Source organism: Prinia subflava, chromosome 8, assembly GCF_021018805.1.
Source record: "Prinia subflava isolate CZ2003 ecotype Zambia chromosome 8, Cam_Psub_1.2, whole genome shotgun sequence".
NCBI classification, from domain to species: Eukaryota; Metazoa; Chordata; class Aves; order Passeriformes; family Cisticolidae; genus Prinia; species Prinia subflava.
The window spans coordinates 37,010,568-37,032,672 of NC_086254.1; the positions used below are offsets into that span (position 1 = coordinate 37,010,568).

The 22,105-nt window shown below is 42.3% G+C and overlaps 1 protein-coding gene across 2 annotated transcripts; it reads right to left on the minus strand.

Annotated features, from left to right (window-relative positions):
* Positions 1–1,152: 1,152 nt before the first annotated feature.
* On the minus strand, positions 1,153–20,987 carry ERGIC3 (ERGIC and golgi 3). 2 transcript variants are annotated; one of them, XM_063404814.1, is made up of 13 exons: positions 20,832–20,987; positions 20,642–20,712; positions 20,062–20,149; positions 19,833–19,952; positions 18,500–18,593; positions 17,175–17,340; positions 15,459–15,516; positions 8,612–8,643; positions 7,866–7,962; positions 6,156–6,220; positions 5,221–5,357; positions 4,305–4,360; positions 1,153–1,760 (listed from the first exon to the last, which is right to left on the minus strand). In XM_063404814.1, the coding sequence occupies exons 1-13, from the start codon at positions 20,917–20,919 to the stop codon at positions 1,681–1,683; spliced, it is 1,152 nt and encodes a 383-aa protein (XP_063260884.1). In that variant the 5' UTR covers positions 20,920–20,987; the 3' UTR covers positions 1,153–1,680. The 2 variants fall into 2 exon arrangements, with proteins under 2 accessions (XP_063260884.1, XP_063260885.1); XM_063404815.1 differs by lacking the exon at positions 4,305–4,360.
* Between the last annotated feature and the right edge of the window lie 1,118 nt (positions 20,988–22,105).

The window sequence follows — 22,105 nt, forward strand, 5'->3', positions numbered from 1 at the left end:
CATCTTTCTTTAGGTGCTCAGGTGTGCTCTGGGCAATGATCTCCAATGCTTTTCCAGTTTACAAGCAATTCGCTTTCTTATCAAGGACAAGCGAGTCCTTGATAAGAAACAGTGATAACTATTTCACTCTGGGTTAAACTCTTGCGGCATTACTTCCATTCATCTCTCTCCTGACTAGTCATAAACTCAGTTACAAAGCTGAGTGCACTGATGAGCAATTGAAGCTGTTCAGGTCACTTTTTGTTCCTGATGAAACATACAGATTCTAGTTCCCATCCTCATGCAGTAGTAGTACTATGTGATCCTAACCCACTGGATTAATTAAATATCCTTGTAAAAAATACATTTAAAACAAACCTGCTTTTCAACATGCTTCCTTGAAGATAATCATTCTCCTTACCCACATCACAAATTGCTTCTCTCCCCAGCTGAAAAAACAGCAGTTTTTAGACTCCCTGGTTGATAGGTAAGTTCAACTAATTAAAAGAATCAACCACCAGGCAAAACCTACTTTAAAATGAATTCTAAACCAGCTTTCTCTCTGCAGTATCTGATCTTGTACCAATTGCTTGGACCAAGATTAGAGTCCAAAGCAAATCCAGATGTGAGATTTAAGAGTAATCAATCTGTTTTTCATCAAATAATGCAAGAATTCACAAATGTTTTTTCCTCATTATTTTCAAATTTCTCCCAATATAGTTTTACATACTGAGCAGTTTACTCACTTGTGTAGATGATTTAACAGAAAAAAGGCCCATCATCATCATCACAATCTCTACGTACTTTGCCACAATGCAATGTCTTTCAATTTTAATTTCCAATTCAGTATCAGTATTAGTTCAAATAATTTAATTATTCCTCCATATGCCTAACCAGAACAACAGAGTATGGACTTCATGTGAAAATATACACCAAAAGGAAATGGAAAAAAATTCCAATTAAAAAATCAATTAAAATTCTAGACACTTTTTTTTTTTTCCCTGAAACATCAACTTGTGTCTTTTGTGAGAAGAACAACTGGGAGTTCCCCCAGCACAGAAAGCACGCCCCAAATGCTTAGGCTCACCATGCAGCCCAGGATGGCTGGAAGGCAATAGATGGGATCCAGCATATCTTCAGAGAGGTCTGATATACAGCATCAGGACACCCAGAAACATTTTAAAGAAAAATTTAAAATTCCTGATGGTGTTCCTAGAAAGCTTATTTGATAGCAACTTCAATCCATTACAGGTCTCTTGACAATAAAGTACATTATTCCTAGAGGCATACAGAATGCAGTATCTCCAGCATCTCTGTTGGGAAGGGGAACAGAACTGAAGGAATATGGACTGACACAAAAGAAGTTTGACACTAGGAGTCTGCAGACCCAGATATGATAGCTGATCTTTATAGCAGCAGGGTTCAAGTTGTTCCATCCACAGACTAAGGCCAAAGAATGAGGGAACAGTAAAAAAGGAGTGGTTAGGACCATCTGGAACTTACAAACCTCCTGTGCACTCTCAGAAGATCACCTGTGTTTCAAAGCGCCTGTTTAGCTCTCCTTGGAGGGATGGTGTTTTTTTATGTGTGTGGTGTTTTTTTTTGTTTTGGTTGTTGGGGTTTTTTCCCTCCCCCTTTGTTTTTATTTATTTATTTTTTTTAATTAGTCAATGCCATTGCTTATTATGTTAAGCTTATTGCTTATGTTGTCTTCCCAAGTTCAATTTTCTTCTGGATGGCACGTGCTGAGTGATAGATCAAGGAGTCAATGAAACCTGCAACTAAAAGGAAAAAAATTGATGAAGTCAGACATGCCTCAAAGAGAGAACAACTCCAAAGAAAAGAAAACACAAACCCTGCTGTCAGAGGAAAGAAATCCCAGGTCCACCACAGAAAAAGGTTCTGCTGCTGCTGCTCAGAATAATAAAGTCCTCATCTCCTCAGAACAGACAAGACCCAGCCTGCAGGACAGAGGTGATCATGCTTTTCTAGAAAAGACCCCTTTTTTCAGAAGTGAGAGACAGGCTGAGTCATGTGTGTTTACTGATGACTGAGAAGAGTTTAGAGAGGAAGCTGATGTGGAGAGCTTTACACCACATTGTTGCCTTGACTCAGCTTCCAAAGGGCATGTTTCCCATTTCTTGCTCATTTCATAGCAACCTTAGAAGTACCATATGGTGCCCTCAAGCGATGCCCTTTACTGGAGATGGCAACGTAAACCCACCAGACAAAAAACAATACAAACCGCTGCCTTGAATTCTTTCTGCGGTATTTTCCCCAAACCTCTCCAGCCATGAAGAAGCCTATTAATTCAGTGCTTATTTCTGACCACAGAAGAACTCAGAATGGGTCTACTGTACCACAAATCCCAGACAACCAAGGTTTTCACAGGACTAGAACCTTGAGCTCCTGCCAGGGAGGGAATTCAAAGGCTGCTAGGGAGCATTTTTTCAATTATTCAATTTTATAAAGTTTCATATTCTTTCTTTTATTCAAAATGTCAGTCAAAGGAGTAAGTAAAGACGTACATTTCAATATGATACAAAGCATTGCAGTTAAAATGGGAATCGAATCTTCTGTTTATTACTATATAATTTGCAGCTATTGGACTAAATATTTGGATTTTGAGTAATGCTTCAGATGACTCCCGTGTGATTGTTTTGCCCTGAAATTATCTGTATTTGTGGAATCAATTTGATACTGTTACATAAACACTATTACAGAGGTGACTTTAGAACATCAAAGAATCATCTAGGTTGGAAAAGACCTCTAAGGTCATAGTATCCAATTGTCTCCAGCACTGCCAAGTCCACTGCCAAAACACGTCCCTAAGTGTCACATCTATGTCTTTTAGATTCCTCCAGGGAAGGTGACTCTACCACTGCTCTGGGCAGCATGTGCCATGGCTCGACAACCCTTTCCATGACAAAATTTTTTCCCTTATATCCAGTCTAAACCTCCCCTGTGTAACTTGAGGCCATTTGCTTTCATCCTGTCCCTGTTAGAAGAAGAGACTGACCCTCACCTGGCTCCAACGTCCTTTCACGTAGTTGTTGAGAGCGAAAAGATCCCTTTTGAGCTTCTTTTTCTCCAGGCTGAGCACTCCCACCTGCTGCTCATCAGACCTACATTCCTGGCTCCTTCCCCAGCTCCATTCCCTTCTCTGGACTTGCTGCAGCACCTCAATGTCTTGCTTGTCATGAAGGGTCCAGAACTGAACCCATGACTAAAGGCACATCACCAGTGTGCAGTGGGGGACAGTCACTGCCCTGGTCCTGTTGGCCATTACTTGCTGGCACAAGTAATTTGCTTTATTTGGCATCAGTTGATTGATCTCTAGAATACAGAGAGTCTGAGCGTGGTGTATGGCAGCAAACATGAATTTGCTGTCAAACCTAGTCAGTGCTAAAGGGCACTTCAATTTGTCATGGAACTAATTTTTGAATTATTTTTCAAATCAGAGAGATGAATAGGATAGAATTTAATGCAGATAGAAATTCTGTTTAACAGTATCAGGTTAACTGAGTACTGTGACACCTCAGATGATGGGAAAACCTGGCAGAAGAAGGTATGATGTTACACATATGTGATACAGATGTTATGTGACACAAAAACTGGCTTCTCAGGTCCCTTGCCACATCTTCAGGCTGGCCCTTAACACCCACATCTCTGACTATGAGCACCCTGGATTACTACCTGGAGAACACAGCTGGACCAAGGCTGCTCCCATGCACAGAGCTAAGCAGATACTGATTAGCTGTTCCAGATGCCAGCACTGAGAGTGAAGTGCAGATACAAAGATGGATCTTCAGGAACAGCCTCTCCTCACAAGATCCCATCTAGTTCTTGCAGAACACTAGCTGGAGCTCCTATGTCTGGGAGCACAGTTTGATATCTCTAAGATATATATTACACCCATGGCAACCTGGGTTCACAGATTTTACTAGCTTTGGTTCCACATGAAAGCAACTATCTGCTTACAGACCCAAGCTGGACAAGAATGCAAGTACAGATGCTTTCATATGGTCTGTGAAGAACAGCTTTGAAAATAAAATGTCCTGTAGAGCAACAAAATGAAATATTATGACAGATCTACAGGTCTAATGAAACGAAATGCTGTCTACATCATCTACAGTAAGCCTCCAGTGCTAACATCAGTCTGATGCCACTCCTGTGGCTCTGCAAAAGATGCTGTATCGCTTCTGAAGGTTGAAAACATATTTCTTCATTGAACAGGGACTTATTACTAGACATGCAGACTTTAGAAGGCCTAAGATAGTAAATGTTTACACTTTAGAAAGGAAAATAATTGAAAGGTGCAATACCTGTAAATATGCCTCCAACAATGGCACAAACTCCAGTGAGAAAGTGAGTAAAGGACCTAGAATTTGAATAACCAGCATGAACTCTGATACCAATGTCAGGTATGTAACAATTAACTCATAATTATAATAATGTTCATCATACCATATAAGTATGCATTATCTAAATATTCACAGCTGACAATTCTCAGATTAAAGAATTAATTAACCCCTATTGGCTACAGAATGGAGTTTCTCACTGCTACTTTTAGTCAGCAGCACTAAGAGGAAGTACTGAATTTATAAACTTAAAAGATTGGCTTTTAATTCTTAAGACATTATTCATTCCTACCCAGTGAGAATGCCCAGCAGGGTCACATAACACAGTGACTAAATCCCTAAGCATACATTAATACATTTTAAGATTTAGACATTTTCTGTTCCCCATTATGAACCTCAAAGATTGGACAGCTACAACTCCTTCCCCTGCAGTTGCACACTAGCCATTAACCCAGAGAGAAGAGGTTCCACATTGGCTGCAAGATGTAGAAAAGCTATAGCAAATGCAGAGTAAGAAGCCATTTGGACTGTGTGGGTGCTGCTGGTAAAATGAGTATGCTCTGTAAATCTAGTCTTCCCATTAGAAGTCTGAACCAAGAACCACTATATCACACTTCTGCTCCTTGCACCTCTCTCCTTTTCCCTCTTGATACTGGATTAAAACGCTTCACATAGTCACAGAAAAAACCCAATCTCTAACCAGGGTTCACATGGAAAGAAAGGGCATCAGTGAGCACCTCTTCCTCTCCACTGGCTGGGAAGGGGTTTGGATGAATTTCAGGCATTTGCACTGTCATGTCTAAGTGTGGATGAGGTTTCAAGTTATGCAAAATGACAAAATCAATGAAGGATGAATGAAAGAAAATGGAATGTCTCTTACCTGTGTTTCTCTGTCAACTTCACCATCATGGGTGAAAGCTCATAGAGCACAAAGACACCAGGCAGACCCTGGTCTCCCAGTAGCCCATTTGCTATTTTCTCATGTCGTGTAACTGAGAACTGGTTAGTTCTTACCACCTATCAGGAAACAAACACAGCAAACATTGTTTTGCTAACAGGGAATAGGAAAGGCTACTAAAACATGAGTTCAATGAACCACATCAGCATAGCCCTGCCCATGTGGGTAGCATGACAGTGGCTAGAAGGAGTCATGAAGAGCTCTATCAAGATCAGGTATTTGCTATCAGGTCTATTTTTACTATAGGCTACCAGTTAAAGCCACAGCTAGCACACAGTATGAGGGATGCATCACACCGAGGCTGGACTACTTGGTCTCTGCTGGCACACAATGGCATAAGCTGTCCCTCTCAAGCCAGAGTCTATGTCATCCTCTACCAAAATGCAGTCCTGCTGAGCATGCTTCAGGAGACAGCACTATGGCAGAAAGCCACAATCAAGACTGAGAAAAATGAAAGCAATACACAGAGGCAAGAGAGTGGAGAAAGACAGAGATAGTCTATCTTCATGTAAATGAAGATCACCCTCCAGCATTCTTCTGTGCCCTACCATCCTTCTACACGTTGTTCATACTAGTCCTATTCTTAGAGCAATTAAACTGTGTTTCTGGAAAACGAAATTATTTTCTATCAACCTTACAAAGTTATCTGACAAAAATTACAATCCAAGCTGAGAAAGATACTATCCCAGTTTCTTTACCAAATTCCACACTTGGAGATTCCAAGTACTGAATGTACAATACAGTCCCTGGTATACATCTGGCAACACAGCTGGATCCACAGATACTGTCAGCATCAAGAATAAGAGGAGAAAGTGAAGGTTTTCACTTGTCAAAGTAACAGGGAAAAAGGTACTTACTTCACCATCTACTTTCCTATACACAGTGGGGACCACTTTGACAAAATATTGAAACATCATGGAAGCTATAAGCAAAGACAGGGAGAGACACAATTAATATGCAGCAATAAGCTGGAAGCTTTTCACTGACAGGTCAAGTAGACACAAATTAGTTTTGTTCAATTTGTCAGGGAACATCTTTTGCTCAACAGCTGCTGGAGGTTTTCAAGGAGACTAAAGTTAATGTCCAAAATGTGTCTTCCTTTGCCAAAGTGAATTTCATTTCTGCTCCAACCAAAACCAAAACTCATGACATTTTGTCCTTGACTAAATGGAAAATCTTCTACAAACTTGCTATAGCTTTACAGGTAAAACTTCTTGAAAATTTCATTCTAGTCCAGAAAAAAATCCTGATTTTTAACAACATAGCCCAAAGAAAACATACTCAGGTCTAAATGAGTATCTCATATCAACTTCAATTAACCTTGCAGTTTATTCCTGTAGAAGCATGGAATTTATTGTATCAGAAGATGAAAAGGAAGATCTGGACCAATGAAGAAAAAAATAGAAGAACGTCTTCTGTTGGCTCAGACCAGCCTGTTCCTTCAGTTCTCTAAAGGATAACACAATGCAAGAAAAAAACTATTTTCTATGAAATTCCCTAGAGAAGATTATTCATCCATTTCTACAGCAGAAGTAACTCTTACATGTGGTGTCTTTAGCTGCCATAAACATAAATTTGACCTGCAATCTACTGCTCCTACTTCTTTACTGGAGCATGTCTTCAGAACGAACTCTTCAAGAATTTACCAACTGGTTCCCTGAGGCTCAGGATGAAAAGTTTGAGCTTAAGCAGAAATTTACCAGTCAAGTCCAGGTCCTCCCTCTCAGATAGTTTGTTACTCCACAGAATAACTACAGCATCATAATTGTATTGAACATTATGACACCTTTTAATTTTTATGTACTTTTTTTAAAATGCTATCCTCTGATTTGGGTACAAGGATCAAAATCAATGGTAGAAAACTTAAAAGAATGGATTCAAGTAGGACTAACAATCCTAGCATCACTTCAAAGCAAATGACTTCTTTCTCCAAGCTTTATCACATACAGCTCCAATTACCTTCAAAGACAAACTTTTCAAACTTCAGTGGATCTAAAAAAAACCAAAACTGCAGTGGCATGTAAAGAATCTTTCACAGAAAAGCAGGTTTGTGGAAATAAAATCCTGCACGGAAGAAACTGTCTTTCATTCTCAAGCCAGCAAATCTGGAGCTATTTAGAAAAGATCAGCAATATTTAAACTTAACTGCAGCTCTTCAAGCTCTTACTATTGGGTATGTCAAGGTCAGGCAGACACCACAGCTCTTCAGCAACTACCAATTAGGCCTTTTTTCTCTACCCTGCATGTTCTAGTTCTCTCTCACTGCATGTAGTTGTTAGAGCTGCATCTGAGGTAAGTCTTTAATAATGTGGTGCTGTACCTGGTGTTGTGCATCTACAAACATTGAACAGAGATATCTTTCAGAAAGGTCACAGAATCTAAACATTGGCAGATTTCTTCCAGGTGAATGGAGACAGCTGCTCCAGAAAGAGCACAAGGTCGGGGACATATACATTTCATATAACACTGTCAGGGCTTTTGTTAAAACTGGGAACTTCGGTCCTGTTCTCTTCTAACACTTACTAATACAGACAGTTAAAAAGAGACTTCTTTCAGCTGGCTTTTACCTTGCTGTGCAGTGATGGCTGTCCCATCCAGAGGGTTCACAATGCCTGGATAATCCCTTCCAAATGAGAGATGTTTGATATAGTGCGTCATATTGATCTGAAATGGAAATGCTAAAAACTCAAACAGCTGCGCAGCACATGAGGGGTAAGGTAAGGGGCCTGAAGTTCATTATGTGTATATTTTCTGAGTGTGGCTCTAGAATAGAGACAGGTGCTCCCTTTCTCTGTGCATCCCAACAGTAAACTCCAAAACGTTTGCTTTTCTTCTTTATTCATAGGAAATTTCAAGACAAGGAATTTCTCCTTCTCCTGCTGGAAATTCTCAGATGTCAGTGCCCTTTCCTCCCATCTAGAGAGCAGGCCCTCCCACCCACTCTTCTCCCTGCCATAGGAGCAAATGCTATTAGCTGCCTTGGAGGAATAGGTATGAGTATCATCTGCTTTCCTCCCAGCACAACGTAAATGCCAACAGATCCAGAAGCAGTTGTGACAATATCAACCTTAAGAAACTATGAAGCACAGATTAAGAAGAAAGGCAGGCTCAGGAAGTGAGGCACAGGCTTGACAAGCAGCATGCAAATGTCACAGAATGTATTTCAGAACCCTCTGTGAAAGCAGGACCCAGGTTCTGCTTAGACTCATAAAGCCAAATCTGCAGCAATCTAGGATCTCAGTGTGGCAATGGGAGGGAAATCTAGAAGGAAAACAGACTATGAGAACTAGAACACTGCCTTAGGAACACTTACATTATCAAGTCCGAAGCTCTGCAGATCATGAACTGTAATAGAAGAATAGTTAACAATATAGCTCACATTGCCATAACAATAATATCTCTCTACCATATTCTAGCAATAAGGGAACTCCTTTCATTTCCATCACAATCTCAAATGGCAAGAAATTTGCCTGGGTTTCTCTCTTGCTTGCATAGTAGGGTGTGTGACAGATAAAATTGCTTCAATACTGCTTCTGACACAGAGCCACTGCTAGAATGAAGGCAAGTAAATTTAATTTGGGGTTACTTCAGATTAGGTATTGAGTACTCACCTGCATGTATTCTTCATCTAGGGCAAAAACAAGACCCCAGAGGTCAGAAAGGAAAGCTTTGCTGTTAGCCACATATAACTCCTCTTGCTACTGTAAAATACAGAGGCATGAGAGATCTAAACTAACAACTAAGCAGAGCACATGCTTTAATATAACATGCAAGTGCCCTTAAAAATCATCATCGTCTTAGTAACTTGCAGCACTCTGCCTATCAGCCTTGCTACTGCTGCTCAGAGCACATATCAGGAAAGGAAAAGTCTTTGCAGGGATGCCTGAGCAGTGTATTTACAAACCACTGGTAGGGCCACAGTGACTGTCACCAGTGCTGTGATTTGGGGAATCTGGCCTGCCCCATCTCTGCTCTTCCTACATATAGCAATGTGACAATTCTAGCAGCACCACACATCTCTAGAAGGGATCTGGCAGAGATATGGGCAGTGGGAGCCAATGGATACCTTTTAGTTCGCTACTTAAATGACTTTATGCAATACTAGAAGCATCAGTCTCAGGATGAAAACATAAATTGCAACTCCATTTCCATTTCATTCCTACTAGGTTTATCCAAAGTCGCATAACCATCAAAGAAGCCAGAGGCTGTGGCCATTTTAACAGGTAAATTCATGTGCTCAGCAAGGCAGACCTCACCTTTCACTTTAGGAAAGTAAAACACAGTTCAATAATCATGGGCTATTTCTTTAGGAGCTGATGGAGTCAGATCACCAAGTGTTGCTACATTAACAAAGATTAATATATTAACAAAGAAATGCTGCTCCCTTGAGAGCCTAGCACAAGACAAGCTGCTGTGTTGATTTGGCACAGCCTGGTTTTTGGTAGCAAGGAAGGGCCACAGGAGCGGCTTCTGTGAGAAGCTGCTAGAAGCTTCCACAACGTCCAACAGCCAATCTCTGAGGGCTCTGAAGATGGACATGCTGCTGGGCAAATTAGAGAGGTTGGTAATAGCTCTGTGATGACTTCAGAAGAAAATCAAAACAGTGTGCATGCAGTTTTTTCCAGGGGTGGTGAGGCACCACAGCTGCTGCCATCCCGGCACAGAGCATGGCGAGCCTTGCCTGCCTGGCTGCCCCTAGGCAGCCGTGCACAGGAAGAAGGGCAAGGGCACTGGCAGCAGCTTCTCCTTCCCAGCGTCCCTCATCAAGAGAGGTGTTAAACAGTGCCAGCGCCATGGCAGGCGCCACTGCCCGCTTGGTGGTGGAGGGGCCACATGGCCAGCAGCAGAAATATGGTGAGAGTCTCTCCAGCACGGAACCTAGACGAGATCGACCTCTTGGAGCTGCTGGATGCTGCAAGAATCTTTGAATTAGTGGAACTTGCTGACAGTGGTATCTATAAGCAGCAATTTTTCTTCTAGTCAGAGAAGAGGAGGAAGTGAGGACATGTGAGGGAAAACAAGGTGACATCAAGATCAGTGGAAAAAGAGGGAGAGGAGATGCTCCAAGTGTCAAAGCCAAGACTCCTCTGCAGGCCATGGTGAGCACCATGGTGAAGCAGGCTGTGCCTCTGCAGCCTATGAGGTCCATGGGGGATGCAGAGATCCACTCGCAGCCTGTGGGAGAAGTGGTCATGCCAGAGCAGGTGGATGCCAGAGAAAGCTGTGATCCAGTGGGAGACCTGAATAGAGAGAGAGGGCCCGTGCTTCCAGAGATAGAGAAAGAGGGTCCTTGCTTCCAAACCAGGACAGCCTATCCTTAAAAGACTGCACCTCGTGGATGAATGACATGCCACAATAGTTTTGGGAAGACTGTTTGTCCATGGGAGGGACTCAAGCCGCAGCAGAGGAAGGACTCCTCTCCCTGAGCAAACAGAAAAACATGTCAGGTGATGAACTGACCAAAACTCCCATGCCCTCTCTCCCTGCACTGTCAGTGGGAAAGAAGGAGCAGCTGTGGGGGGGGGGAAAGATGTTTTAAAGGCTTATTTTACTTTTTATTATCTTTCTCTGACTCTGTTAATAATAAATTTATTTTATACCTTTAAATTTTAATCTGTTTTGCCCTTAGGAGTGTTTTCTTTCAGTTGTCATTTCAACTCATGAGCCCTTTGTTAATTTTTTTTCCTCTCTGCTCAGCTGAGAGCAAGAGAAAGTGAGCAAACAACTTCTGTGGGTGCCTGGCGTTTGGAGTTTGGCCAGTAGCAAACCATGACAGCTGCAAAGCTAAAGGTCTGATTTGAACTAGCCTCTCCTTTAAAACATTTACTTGAGTGTGCTATGAACTACTTTTTTTCAATTACCATTTTTCAGTAAACCATCAGAGGCTGTACTTGTATTTATATAAAACCCTTAATAAACCCAAAGAGATATGCATGGAAAACAGAGAATGTACAGTTAGAAAAGGAAATGCTATCCCTAAAGTACACTCCTCCTTGGGCTCTGATGTAGGGGAGAGGTCCTCGCATTTTGCAGCTAAATGCCCAGAGACTAAGGCTGCAATACTTGGAATTAAGGGAATGGTTTTGCATTTCAAAGAGCTCAGAGCTGAACTGGCTTCAGATACTCCTTTTGCTGTCCCTGACTGGAGTGCAGACCTGTCACTGCCCCTAGCACAGTGACAGCACACAGGTTTGTGTGCCTGTGCTGACAACTGCATCAACTTTAAATAAGAAATTCCTAGTAAAAATTTGGAAGTATATGTGATGGTAGGCAGGGGAAGGAAACAAAAGGAGAAGTGGCCCTGGCATTATGCTATGCTGCTTTTCTTAACACTTACCAGCAACACCAGGCTGCTTCATGTTGTGCTATTATTTGCACTTAGGTCAAGAGTTCTGTGGCTTAGCTGCCAGTGAAGCGTCAAGTCTTACTGCCTTTTGTACAGACACTAGCATGCTAACCTTCAGTTATAACGAAGTTCCACAGAGGTCCTGGCTCTAGTGGGTCTATATTTAAACCTATGTGATTATCCTTCTGGGTCCCTTCTAACTCATGATATTCTATGATTTCATACCACCAAAGAAATCAAACTTTCTTTGTCCCACCAGCTTTTAGTCCCACAGCTCATTCCTGTATCATCCACCTTTCAGTTATGAGCCATCTCAGACTCTGCAAAAGTCTGAAATGCAAGTCTTGCTTTATGTGAGGCTATTCTTCCAGTCAGAACAGCTCCAAAGTAAGGTTAATCCCACAGCAGCACTGGCACAGTGATGCACGGAGAGGCAGAGGGATCATCCTCCTGGTAGCTGTGCTCCTAGAACTCTTTGCAGGATTACGGTGTTTATCAGCTTTATTGCCTGGGTAGTCACATGTTGGTACATGTGAAGTTGTACTGAAGACTACTGAGCATGACAAAACTTATAGGAATAGCACAGTACAAGAGACATCCCAGTGCACCACTTGAGAAGGACCAGACATTAACTAACATGTTACACTAGATCTACATTGTCTGTGACCCTTATTAATAGTTGTGGCTATTGAAAACAAAATGTCCCCAGAGTGCTCTGCTACGCTTTCCACAATTAAGTAGTTTTTATAAAACTCCTCTCCAATAAGTGATGTACAACTCTGCAGTAGAGCAGTTCAGTTTCCAAAACAGTCTTCTACAAGCCACAGGTTTATTTCTCCTTGATCACTGATGATTATGCTAAGCACATATGTACATACTCTATGCTGCAGATACATGTTTACCTTAACATAAACCAGCAGGCTTTTTAGCTTGCTAAGATAAGGAACAGGACAAGGAAGGAGAACAGAAGATCTTTACAAGACTGTCTCCTAGGACCAAAGACTCTTATTTTTGAATACACAAACACATTTCTTTGTTTCCTTAACCACACCTAACAGCAAAATAAAGATACCTGTTAAACATCCTAAATTTGTCAAGAACTGTCTGTTTATAGAAACAAGATTTCTTTGTGGTTTTAGCAATACACTTTTAACAACTGCTGTCTATCTGAAGATCTCTCCTCATCCTGCATTTCTGACCTGAACAATCACAAAGCCTCCTTAGACCTCAAAATTCAGTCCTTAACCCCTAAAAGAGGACTAAAAGCACTTACACCTATTCAGGACTCTGTCAATAAACATGTGAAGGTTCCAAGAAACCAAAGACTGCCACCCCAACACACTGCACCAAGGTAGACAGGAAACCACTTTTCAAACTGGGGATTAATTTTATGGAGGAAAATATCTTACAGGAGCACTGTCCATTTTCCTTATGGGTCTGGAAAAATTCCTTATTTGTTGGCTAGTGACATGAAAACACTGCCAAGGAAAAGGCTGGGTTAAAAGGAAAATCACACTTTATGAATAACTAGGAAAGCAAGAGAGAACAAAAGGAAGAAAATCATTAGGCTACTGCATCTCATGCTTAGCCTGGACCTTAATTCTGGACGCAGTCTAGTACCTTCAGACAGAGCTGAACTGAAAGAGGTTCAGAGAAATCCTGCAAGGAAGCAGAGGTGGAATGGCTTCCACAAATGACCAGCTTCATAAGCTGTGACTCTGCAGCAGGGAAAGATATGACCTGAGCCCTGCACAGGAAAGGCATATGACATGCTGAGGGGCAACGAGAGAGTGGGAAGCAACCACACACTCTTTTTCCACAGACAAAGAGGAGGCCATCAGATACAGCCAGTGGGAACAAGCAAATGAGTGGATGAGGTTGGCAGCAGCTGCACAGCTTATTTGGGTTTTATCTGTATTTTATGACTGAATTTTTAATTCAGCTATGCAGCATTTCTGGAGGACATGGAATTAAGAGAGCTGTCCTGACCTCATCCCCTCCTTTCTGTACACAAAGTACTTGCTCTGAGGCAGCCAGTCTGCATTCCTGACTGTTACATCCTGAAAGAGATGCTTTTCCTTAACATATATGCCGTGACTTTGTTGATCCTGGCTGTAGTAAGGTTGCTATTGTTGTGATAGTTTAAGCACACAAAGCAGGTTTTGCAACAATAAGTGAAATATTTTCTTCATTACTAACAATCAGTATTGAGGGGAAAACCAGTCTTTTCTCATTATTGCTGTTTGCAGAAAAGTGCTGCTTCCGTGCTCAAAAGTTTGTCTGTTTTTCTCCAAATACACTCATTACTCTCATCAAGCACATTCACATTTTCCCTTAACCTCAGTGGTACAGATTAAATTGGAGTGAGTGATAGAAGGAAAAAATACAGGTTTGATGTGTGACTCTTCACTGGATAAGGAATTGGTTGGATGATCACATCCAAAGAGTAGTGGTCAATGGCTTAATATACAGATGAAGTAACAAGTGAGGTCCATGTTAGAACCAGTATTGAGTGCACCTCAGCCTGTTTACAGATAATAACAAGCTGAGTAGTGAGATTGACGTGCTTGAGGGACAGGATGCCATCCAGAGGAACACATACAAGCTTGAGAAGTGGGGACAGTGAACCTCATGAGGTTTAACATGACCAACATGCTGCACCTGGGTCAGGGCAACCCCCAGTACTAACACAGGTTGGGGATGAACAAGTCAGGATAAGCCTAAGGGAGACGGAATTGGGGGTGTTAGTGGATTATGTTAGAAGCTTAATATCACCTAGCCATATGCACTGGCAGTCCAGAAACCACTTGCATATAGGGTTCATTCCCAGCAGCATGGGCAGCAGGGGAGGACTCTCCCCCTACATTCCACTAATGTGAGACCCCACCTGCAAAGATGCCTCCAGCTCTGGGATCCCCAGCACAGGAAAAACGTGGACCTGCTGCAGTGAGTCCAGAGGAGCCCATAAAGGTGCTCCAAGGGCTGGAGCACTTCTGCTATGGAGAGAGGCTGGGAGAGCCTAGAGAAGAGAAGGGTCTGGGCAGACCTGACAGCCCCTTCCAATACCTACAGAGAACCTACAGAAAGATGGGAACAGACATTTTAATAAGGCCTGTTGCAACAGGACAAGGGGCAGTGCTTTTGAACTAAAAAAGTGCAGATTCAGACTAGATATGAGAAATTGTATATGTTGAAGGTGATGAGGCATTTGCACAGGTTGCCCAGAATGCTGCTGGATGCCCAGTCCCTGGGAATATTCAAGACCAGGCTGGATGGGGCTCTTAGTAACCTGCTCTAGTGGAAGGTATCCTTGCTCATTGCAGGGGGGTTGGACTACATGGCCTTTAAAGGTCCCTTTCAACTCAAACCATTTCATGATTTTGTAAACTACCACTATTGTTCTGGCCATGCTATATTTATATATATACTCAAAGAAGTTCTTCACAACTTAAATTTTACTCTGAAACTCATGAATAGAGGAAAAGATCCCTTACAGAGGTACTGGTAGTCAGGCCCTGGACTGAAAACTTTACTTGAGATTGTTTGACTGCAGAGCAGCAAAGTTTTGCAGGACTGAGAGACTGCCCAGAATAATTCTCAGCCAAGTTCTTCTACACTTATGTGTCAGCACCCCTAGAAACTAGCTTCCTCTTTGTCCATGATAGTTCTAAACCAGTGTAACAAAACTTCAGCAGTGTCCTCCCCACTGAAGCAGTGATGTTACTACAGACAGTAATGCAAAGATATTAAAAGAAAATGGTCAGACATACTTGAAATCAAAAGGTTCAATAAGCAGGAAAAGAAAATACTTTACCATGTACATGAGACTGTTGAAAACTTTTTCCTGGTGCAAAGTGGAAATTTCCAGCTACCTGCAGGAGAGAGTAATCTTTCATTAAATGGTCTGAATCTATGTAAATAAAGCAGTTGTACTGGTGTTTGGATTTTTAAGATTTTGTGTACACAATACAGACACCAACCAACTCATTTTCACAGGTGACAGTAGAAGCAGATATTATCCTAAGAGAGGTATGAATTTCCCATGTTCATTATGGCAGTGATGCTGGAAGCCATAATTAAATACTGATAACATAAAAACTGATAGCATAAATACTGACACTGATTGTGGATAACAGTTGTGCTATGCAAATTATTTAGTGGACATAAAAAGGAGGAGGAGGAATTAACTCCAAGTAAGGAACTGTCTGGTCCTTCAGAAAATACAAAAGAGTTTCAAAGAAAAGGAGATGAGAAAGTGAGAATGAACAGGGTAAGAAAACACTTGTGACAACAATCAGCAGTGATCCAATGCATATACCCATGAAAGTAAAAGCATGCAAAAATAAAGCACTTAACCTAACAAATCACCCTCCCAAACAACCCAACTCCGAAAAAATCTGCAAAGACAAACTGGTAAAAATTTATCCTGGACTCTGAAAGGGATATGAATATTAGGTGTCAATTCTCCCTGACACTTGCTAGCAATCATATACACTCTGCCCTGGCAGACGTTCCAAGCTCACATACTATATTACATCTTCAATGTAGGCAAACCTAGGCAAACCTATGCTTTATGTTAACTGTAGACCTGTTGAGAATGAAGATGGGCAAAATTCCAAGTGCCTAAAAAAAGGCCCCAGGAAGTTTCCCAGTGACACTCACACTTGGACCATTCCTACATCCAGTATTCTCTTTCCTGCTCATCATATATTGCAAGAGAGGGTCCCGTAACGGTTTGACACCTACGACAATGCTCCAATCACAATGTCTAGATTTGTGAGTACAAGGTCTACTTTCTAGAAATAAAGACTGTGGTCTCTAGGAAGAATACACAAGTATTAAAAAAAAAAAGAAAAAAAAGAAAAAAACAGAGTTTGAAGTTAAAAAAAAAATAGTTTGAGTCTGACTTCTTCTAGAAGGTACTTGAGTATGTAATCTGTGTGTTTGTGGGGGTAACCCACCAAATGAGAGGTTACATATTTACTTGGTACATACTGTGTATTTTCATACATCACTTGCAAAAACCACCTCTCTGAGTATTTTCAGCCTTGACAACCAACTCAAATAGCTTTGCTTCCACTGTTTTTCTAAAAGAGACAACATTTCACTGTCTCCAACACCTCTGCAGGTGAGCTGTCGGTTACTGCTATCTCCAGAATCCACTTGTGGCCTCAGATTTAAGACCGGAAGGGTAGGGGGAACAATTCAAGCTCAAAGAAACTCTCTCCTCCTCCAGAAATCTCAGCAAAAAGACCCAGTATCCAGGTGCGAGGAAAAGGCAAACTTCTTCAGCTACCACGACTTCCTACCAGCCCACAGAACACAAACCAGATTTAGCCTCTTTCCCACTGCTCTTCCTGACTGTCCTCTTGAACCCCATGAGAAGCACAAAGATGTTGCTGATCCCAGACATTATTCAATGACAGTCTTGTAAGCACCTAAAGCTGGAAAAGGAGAGGAATGCCCCGACTCTGCCTTTTTACAGTCCTCAGCATCATGCAGCAGGTTCACAGCAAAAGCTCTCTCTCACCTTGTTGACCTCTAGGAAACCATACACTTGGCAGCCCTCATTCTTCTGCTCTTGCATTTTCTGGCTAAACCCTTCCCTCTTGCACTGCTCTATGCTATCTGGGTTCTTGAAGGCCCAGCCTCGCCGCCTGTAAGCTTCTCTGACATCGTCACAAGTATTACAACACCTGTAAAAAGCACAAGCACCATCTTACCATCTTTATCATTAAGAAGAGAAGCTTCAGCTCAGGACTTGAATCCTTGATGGACTCTTCTTCAACAAAGGAACAACACAAATGTTGGGGACTGGACCTTGAAACGCAGCCTAATGCTCCTGAATGAGCATGAGCTTCTTGATGTGCCTTTTGAGGTTTGGAGGTGAGGATGCACACTGTTTGAATGCAGGACTAGAGTCTGAAGAGGGCTCTGCCTGGCCATGTACACACCCAAGGTAGCCCTTGGCAAAGAAATTTGCCACAAAAACAACATCAGTGTCCCACAGTTATGAGCAGTCTGGAACTTCCTCATGTGAACAAAGCATCTGCTTGTTTCTATTGCTCCTTTCCTTTGTTTTTAGACCAAGACATTGGGCTAAAGCGGGGCTTAACTGCAAAATTTCTTCGTACTTTTCTACCTGTGGGTAATACCTTGGTTACCAGAAAAAAACCCAAGTTTCTTCCTCGGTTTCATGTTTTGCTGGACATGTTGAAGAAATTCCTGCTGTTGAAGGCAGCAATTATGAAACCCTCAAGATGAAAACAACTCTGGGAAAGGACCCAACTTGACAAATGGGACAAATCAAGTAACCACCAAGCCAAAAATAGCCAAGATTAGTCCAGAACCTACATGGAATATCATGGATCCATTCTTACAGTAATTTGCTGCTAGGAGGAATGAGAAATACAAAGAGACGCCGTTGTTTGTATGAGCCAGAGATGTCTGGTCTTTGTTCCTGTAAGAAGGCAATGCCAGCAGCAGAAGTGAGAAGGCAAGGCCAGGGCATAACCAGGTTTTACGTCCAGATAGCTCATGTAACGGTGGAATCATTTAAACACCTCTGCTCTGGACATCAAACAAACACAAAAAATCTCTTGTCTGCTGAGATACAATTTTTGTACTGCTTAAACAGGCATGTAAACAATCCAAACAACCTACAGATGCACCTTTTCAACAATCTTGAGTGCAGCTTCCAAAGGCATAGCCAAACCACAACAGCTCTTATCACTGAACATGTGCCTAAGAGCAGGATTTCATTGCACAGACCTTCACAGACATCTGGAAAAAAATATGCATATAACATACCTGGATTCAAGTGCTAAGAAGATAGGAAAAATGCGTAAAGGTTACCGAATGTCCTCTGACTCTGCCCCATAACAGCTCTCACATCGATCAGCGTCCAAAGAATTTGGATCAAACACTTTTTCTTCTTCTTTTCCCAGCTCTAAGACAAAAGAGGATTCAAAGTGATGAGACACATCTAGGAACTCTGTCTTGTACTCTTGTTCTGCTCTATGCATAATGAGTGTTACACACACAATGTGCCCCTACACATCTTGCACCCAATACCCACCTGAAATGGTATGTATGTAGTCTGCTGAGGGGTAAAGTTAAGACCAAAGGAGCATAGCATTTGTTCTCTGAAGAACAGCCTCCATGGAAAGAACTGGCTATCTGTAAGCCTTGCTGGAGCATCTGACATTACTTGCAAAAAGGCTTTGCTAAAATACATCTTTAAGTAGACCCAACCAGTACATTATGAGTGATATAGGACCTGCTTCACAACATGCAGAATAGACTTTGTCCCCAGACAATAATTTGTAAAGTCATAACCTGTGGTAGCTGCTAAGTGACACAGTAGTAAGAACACTATCACCACATTCCTATGACAACTGGAGAAACCCTTGTGCCTGCCAATTGTTCAGCTCTTGGCTTAGTTTAGCCTTTCAACATCAACAACAGAAATGTTAAATCTAAACTGATACAAAGATAAAAATTTGGTCATGTTGATATGCAGAACTACACTGACTCCCAGAAAAGGGAAAAACTAACTCATGTTTTGGAAAGGAAAAGTCAGACCAATATTACTGTGCAATTGAAATGCTTTGTCACAATCCTTGCTGGTTTGTATCAAAGAAAAAAGATGAGTCATAACATGTAAAAAACATAGAGGAGAAGTTCATGTAGCCAAGGATCACTTATTACAGCTTGCAAACAATAGATCAACTCACATATATTTATCAGGCGTGCACTAACACACACAAAGTTAATGGAGTAAGGTGCAAGTTTCTGCTTAAATGTCAAGCCTTCCCTAGAGAAAGGCTCTTTCCCTGAACCACATAGTCCCATTTGTTCACCCACTCTGATAAAACCAAAGCCAAGTTTTGCAAGAACAGCTGCTTGATTTCTAATCCCAAAAGACAGTTGGGGAACTGTGCAACTTTATTCCTCAAATGCATTCATGGGTCTCTGTCATAATTTCAGGGGAACCGGGCAAAGATTTCCTTGCAAAAGTACTGATGTAAGAGTAGTTTAATAGATCTGCATGGTACAAGGTTGTCTTCAAGACTTTGTGGCATTTAAACACTCTACAGCTGTCACTTGTCCCCACAAATCTCAAAACAGGCATACAGTGGAAAGACTAACAGAGCATCCACCCAGGACAGGCAGAACAGCACCTTACCATGTCTCTCAGCCTCTGGAGTTACACGATTGCCAGCTTCATCCAAACGCTGTTTAAACAGATTGTGCTCTACATCCAGCTGCTGCTCTCCTGCTACATCCATTGCATCAATGCTCAGATCTGAAAACAGTATGCAAGGAAAGTGATCTATAAACATACATTTGTTATGGGCCTCTTGAATCCCTGCCAAGGATGAAAATTATCATCAACATTCAGAAGTCTTACTCACAAGCACAAGGCATATGTGGAAAAATAACATCTAGATTGATCTTCAATTTATCTCCCCTTGATTTGTCAACATACAATTCTGGATGTACCTGGTAACAAAAGAAAAACAGAGTCCCATTTTACCTGGAAGCAAATCAAAAGGCCCCTTTCCCTCTGTTCTGTGGCCCAGCAGCTGATTTTTAAGACAGAAGAGATCTGCCAGACAGCTGAGCCACTGCCATGCACAGCCTAGTGCATGCCATTTTCAATGCTGTTAAATAACTGGGAGATCTCTCAACGTGGGGAGGGATTCAGCGCTTGCTTTCCGTTCTCGGCATGGCATGGCAGCTCGCAGGGGGCGAAACGTTGCGCTGTCTCGGCGGGACGCCACAGGCATGGGAGGGCAACCCACTCCTACCGCCGCGGCGACCGGCCAAGGCACAAAATAATACCGGGAACCGCGAGTCGACGGGAGCCGCAGCTGCTGCCTGGGCAGCCCGGCGGGGGCAGAGACGAGGGCCCACCGGCCGCCCTGAAGAGTTGCCCGCCGCGAGTGACAGGCAGTACCAGGAGGCTGAGTCCGCCCCATCGGCGGTACTTACCTCCTTGGTGAGGTAGTACTGCAGCTCCGAAAAGAAAAGCAGCACCATGATGAGCCCGCTAACAGCCGTCACTGCCGGGGAGACGAGAACCACTGTCAGCTCTGCCGCAACCCGCCCGCCGCCGCCCCGAGCCGCTGACGAGCGCCGGCCCGCTAAGGTCCCCCGGTCACCCGCAGGCCGCCCCGCTCACCCAGCGCTCCTCCGCACGTCTTGACTCGAAAATCTTCTAGGGTCTTAGGAAAAGCGTCGAACCGCTTAAGCCGCCACAGTGACTCCATGACACCGCACGGCCCGGAACCGAACCCTTCTTCCGGCGCCGGCCTTGCGGCTCCCGGGCCCGCCCCCGGCAGAGAGCCGCTCTCCGTACCCGGGTCAGCCTGCCCATCCGGTGTGCGGCCTCCAGCTGCAGGAGCGCTGGAGCTGGGCACTGACAGCTTTTGGAGAGCAGTCGAACTGTCCCCTGGGCCGTCTGTGGCGGCAACAGTGCGGAAAGCAAAGCGTCTCGGTAGAGTACCGATGCTTTGGAAGAAAAAGTGGAGAAAAGGGGAAAGGGAAGGAAACAAAGAATCTAATTGTATGAAAAGTATGCTGGACTTTATGGCGTGAAGTTGACTGCTACTCATATGTTTCCAGGTTAGTTTAGCAGCTTATCTGTCTTGTCTTTCTTCAAAGGGACAGATGTGGCTTTCAAGATTCTAAGCCAAGTCTGCCTTTTTATATATCCAACAACAAAAAAATATCACTGGCACCACTAGTAGCTCATCACAGAAAAGCCACAGAAAATAACAGTGAATATTTGTTTATTTTACAACCACTTTTAAGAAGGATGCACAAAAAGTCGCAGAAAGTACCAAAACATCTGGAAAAAGCAGAATGTATGAAATTAAGTGTACCTGGCAAATTCTTCAAATTTCAGCACAGACAGTTTTTTCTTGAAAACTCAAAAGAAGTATGCTAAATCATAGTTCTCCTCTTCTGACCAAACAACCAGGGTGTTCTGTTTAAGATAAAAACAAAAAATAATTGTATCAGAAACAGGTCTGCACTGCGTAGTAATATTTGTAAAAATTGTCTATAAAAGAAATACATTAAATCACTTCTGTCATTAGGGACATCACCATTCTTTTTCCCTATTTTATGAACACTACCTTATATGTAATATATTTAAATATGTTGGGTTTTTCTATACCCAAATCACTTATAATGGCAATGTTTTTAGAATAAATTATTTTATCAATAAGTGAATGGATTAGTTTTCCAGTCTTACTGTTAGATTTATACAAGCAACTTTCAGACAAGCAACTTGGTAGTTGAGATATAAACGTTCAAATTATACTGAAATACACTATAAACACTTATTTCCAGAGCAATGGAAACTTACAGACTTTCCCTGGAATGTATTCAGAAGTGAGGCTGTGTTACATAACTGCACAGCTCAAGTCCTGGCCTCAGCCACTTGAGCAC

Excerpts from the sequence above, each read along its gene's own strand:
- ERGIC3 (XM_063404814.1), bottom strand. The coding sequence starts at position 20,919 with ATGGAGTCACTGTGGCGGCTTAAGCGGTTCGACGCTTTTCCTAAGACC. Across the intron at positions 15,517-17,174 it reads GTTTCCTAGAGGTCAACAAG|GTAGCTGGAAATTTCCACTT; the intron begins GTGAGAGAGAGC and ends TCTCTCCTGCAG. Across the intron at positions 5,358-6,155 it reads ATAGGAAAGTAGATGGTGAA|GTGGTAAGAACTAACCAGTT; the intron begins GTAAGTACCTTT and ends GTTTCCTGATAG.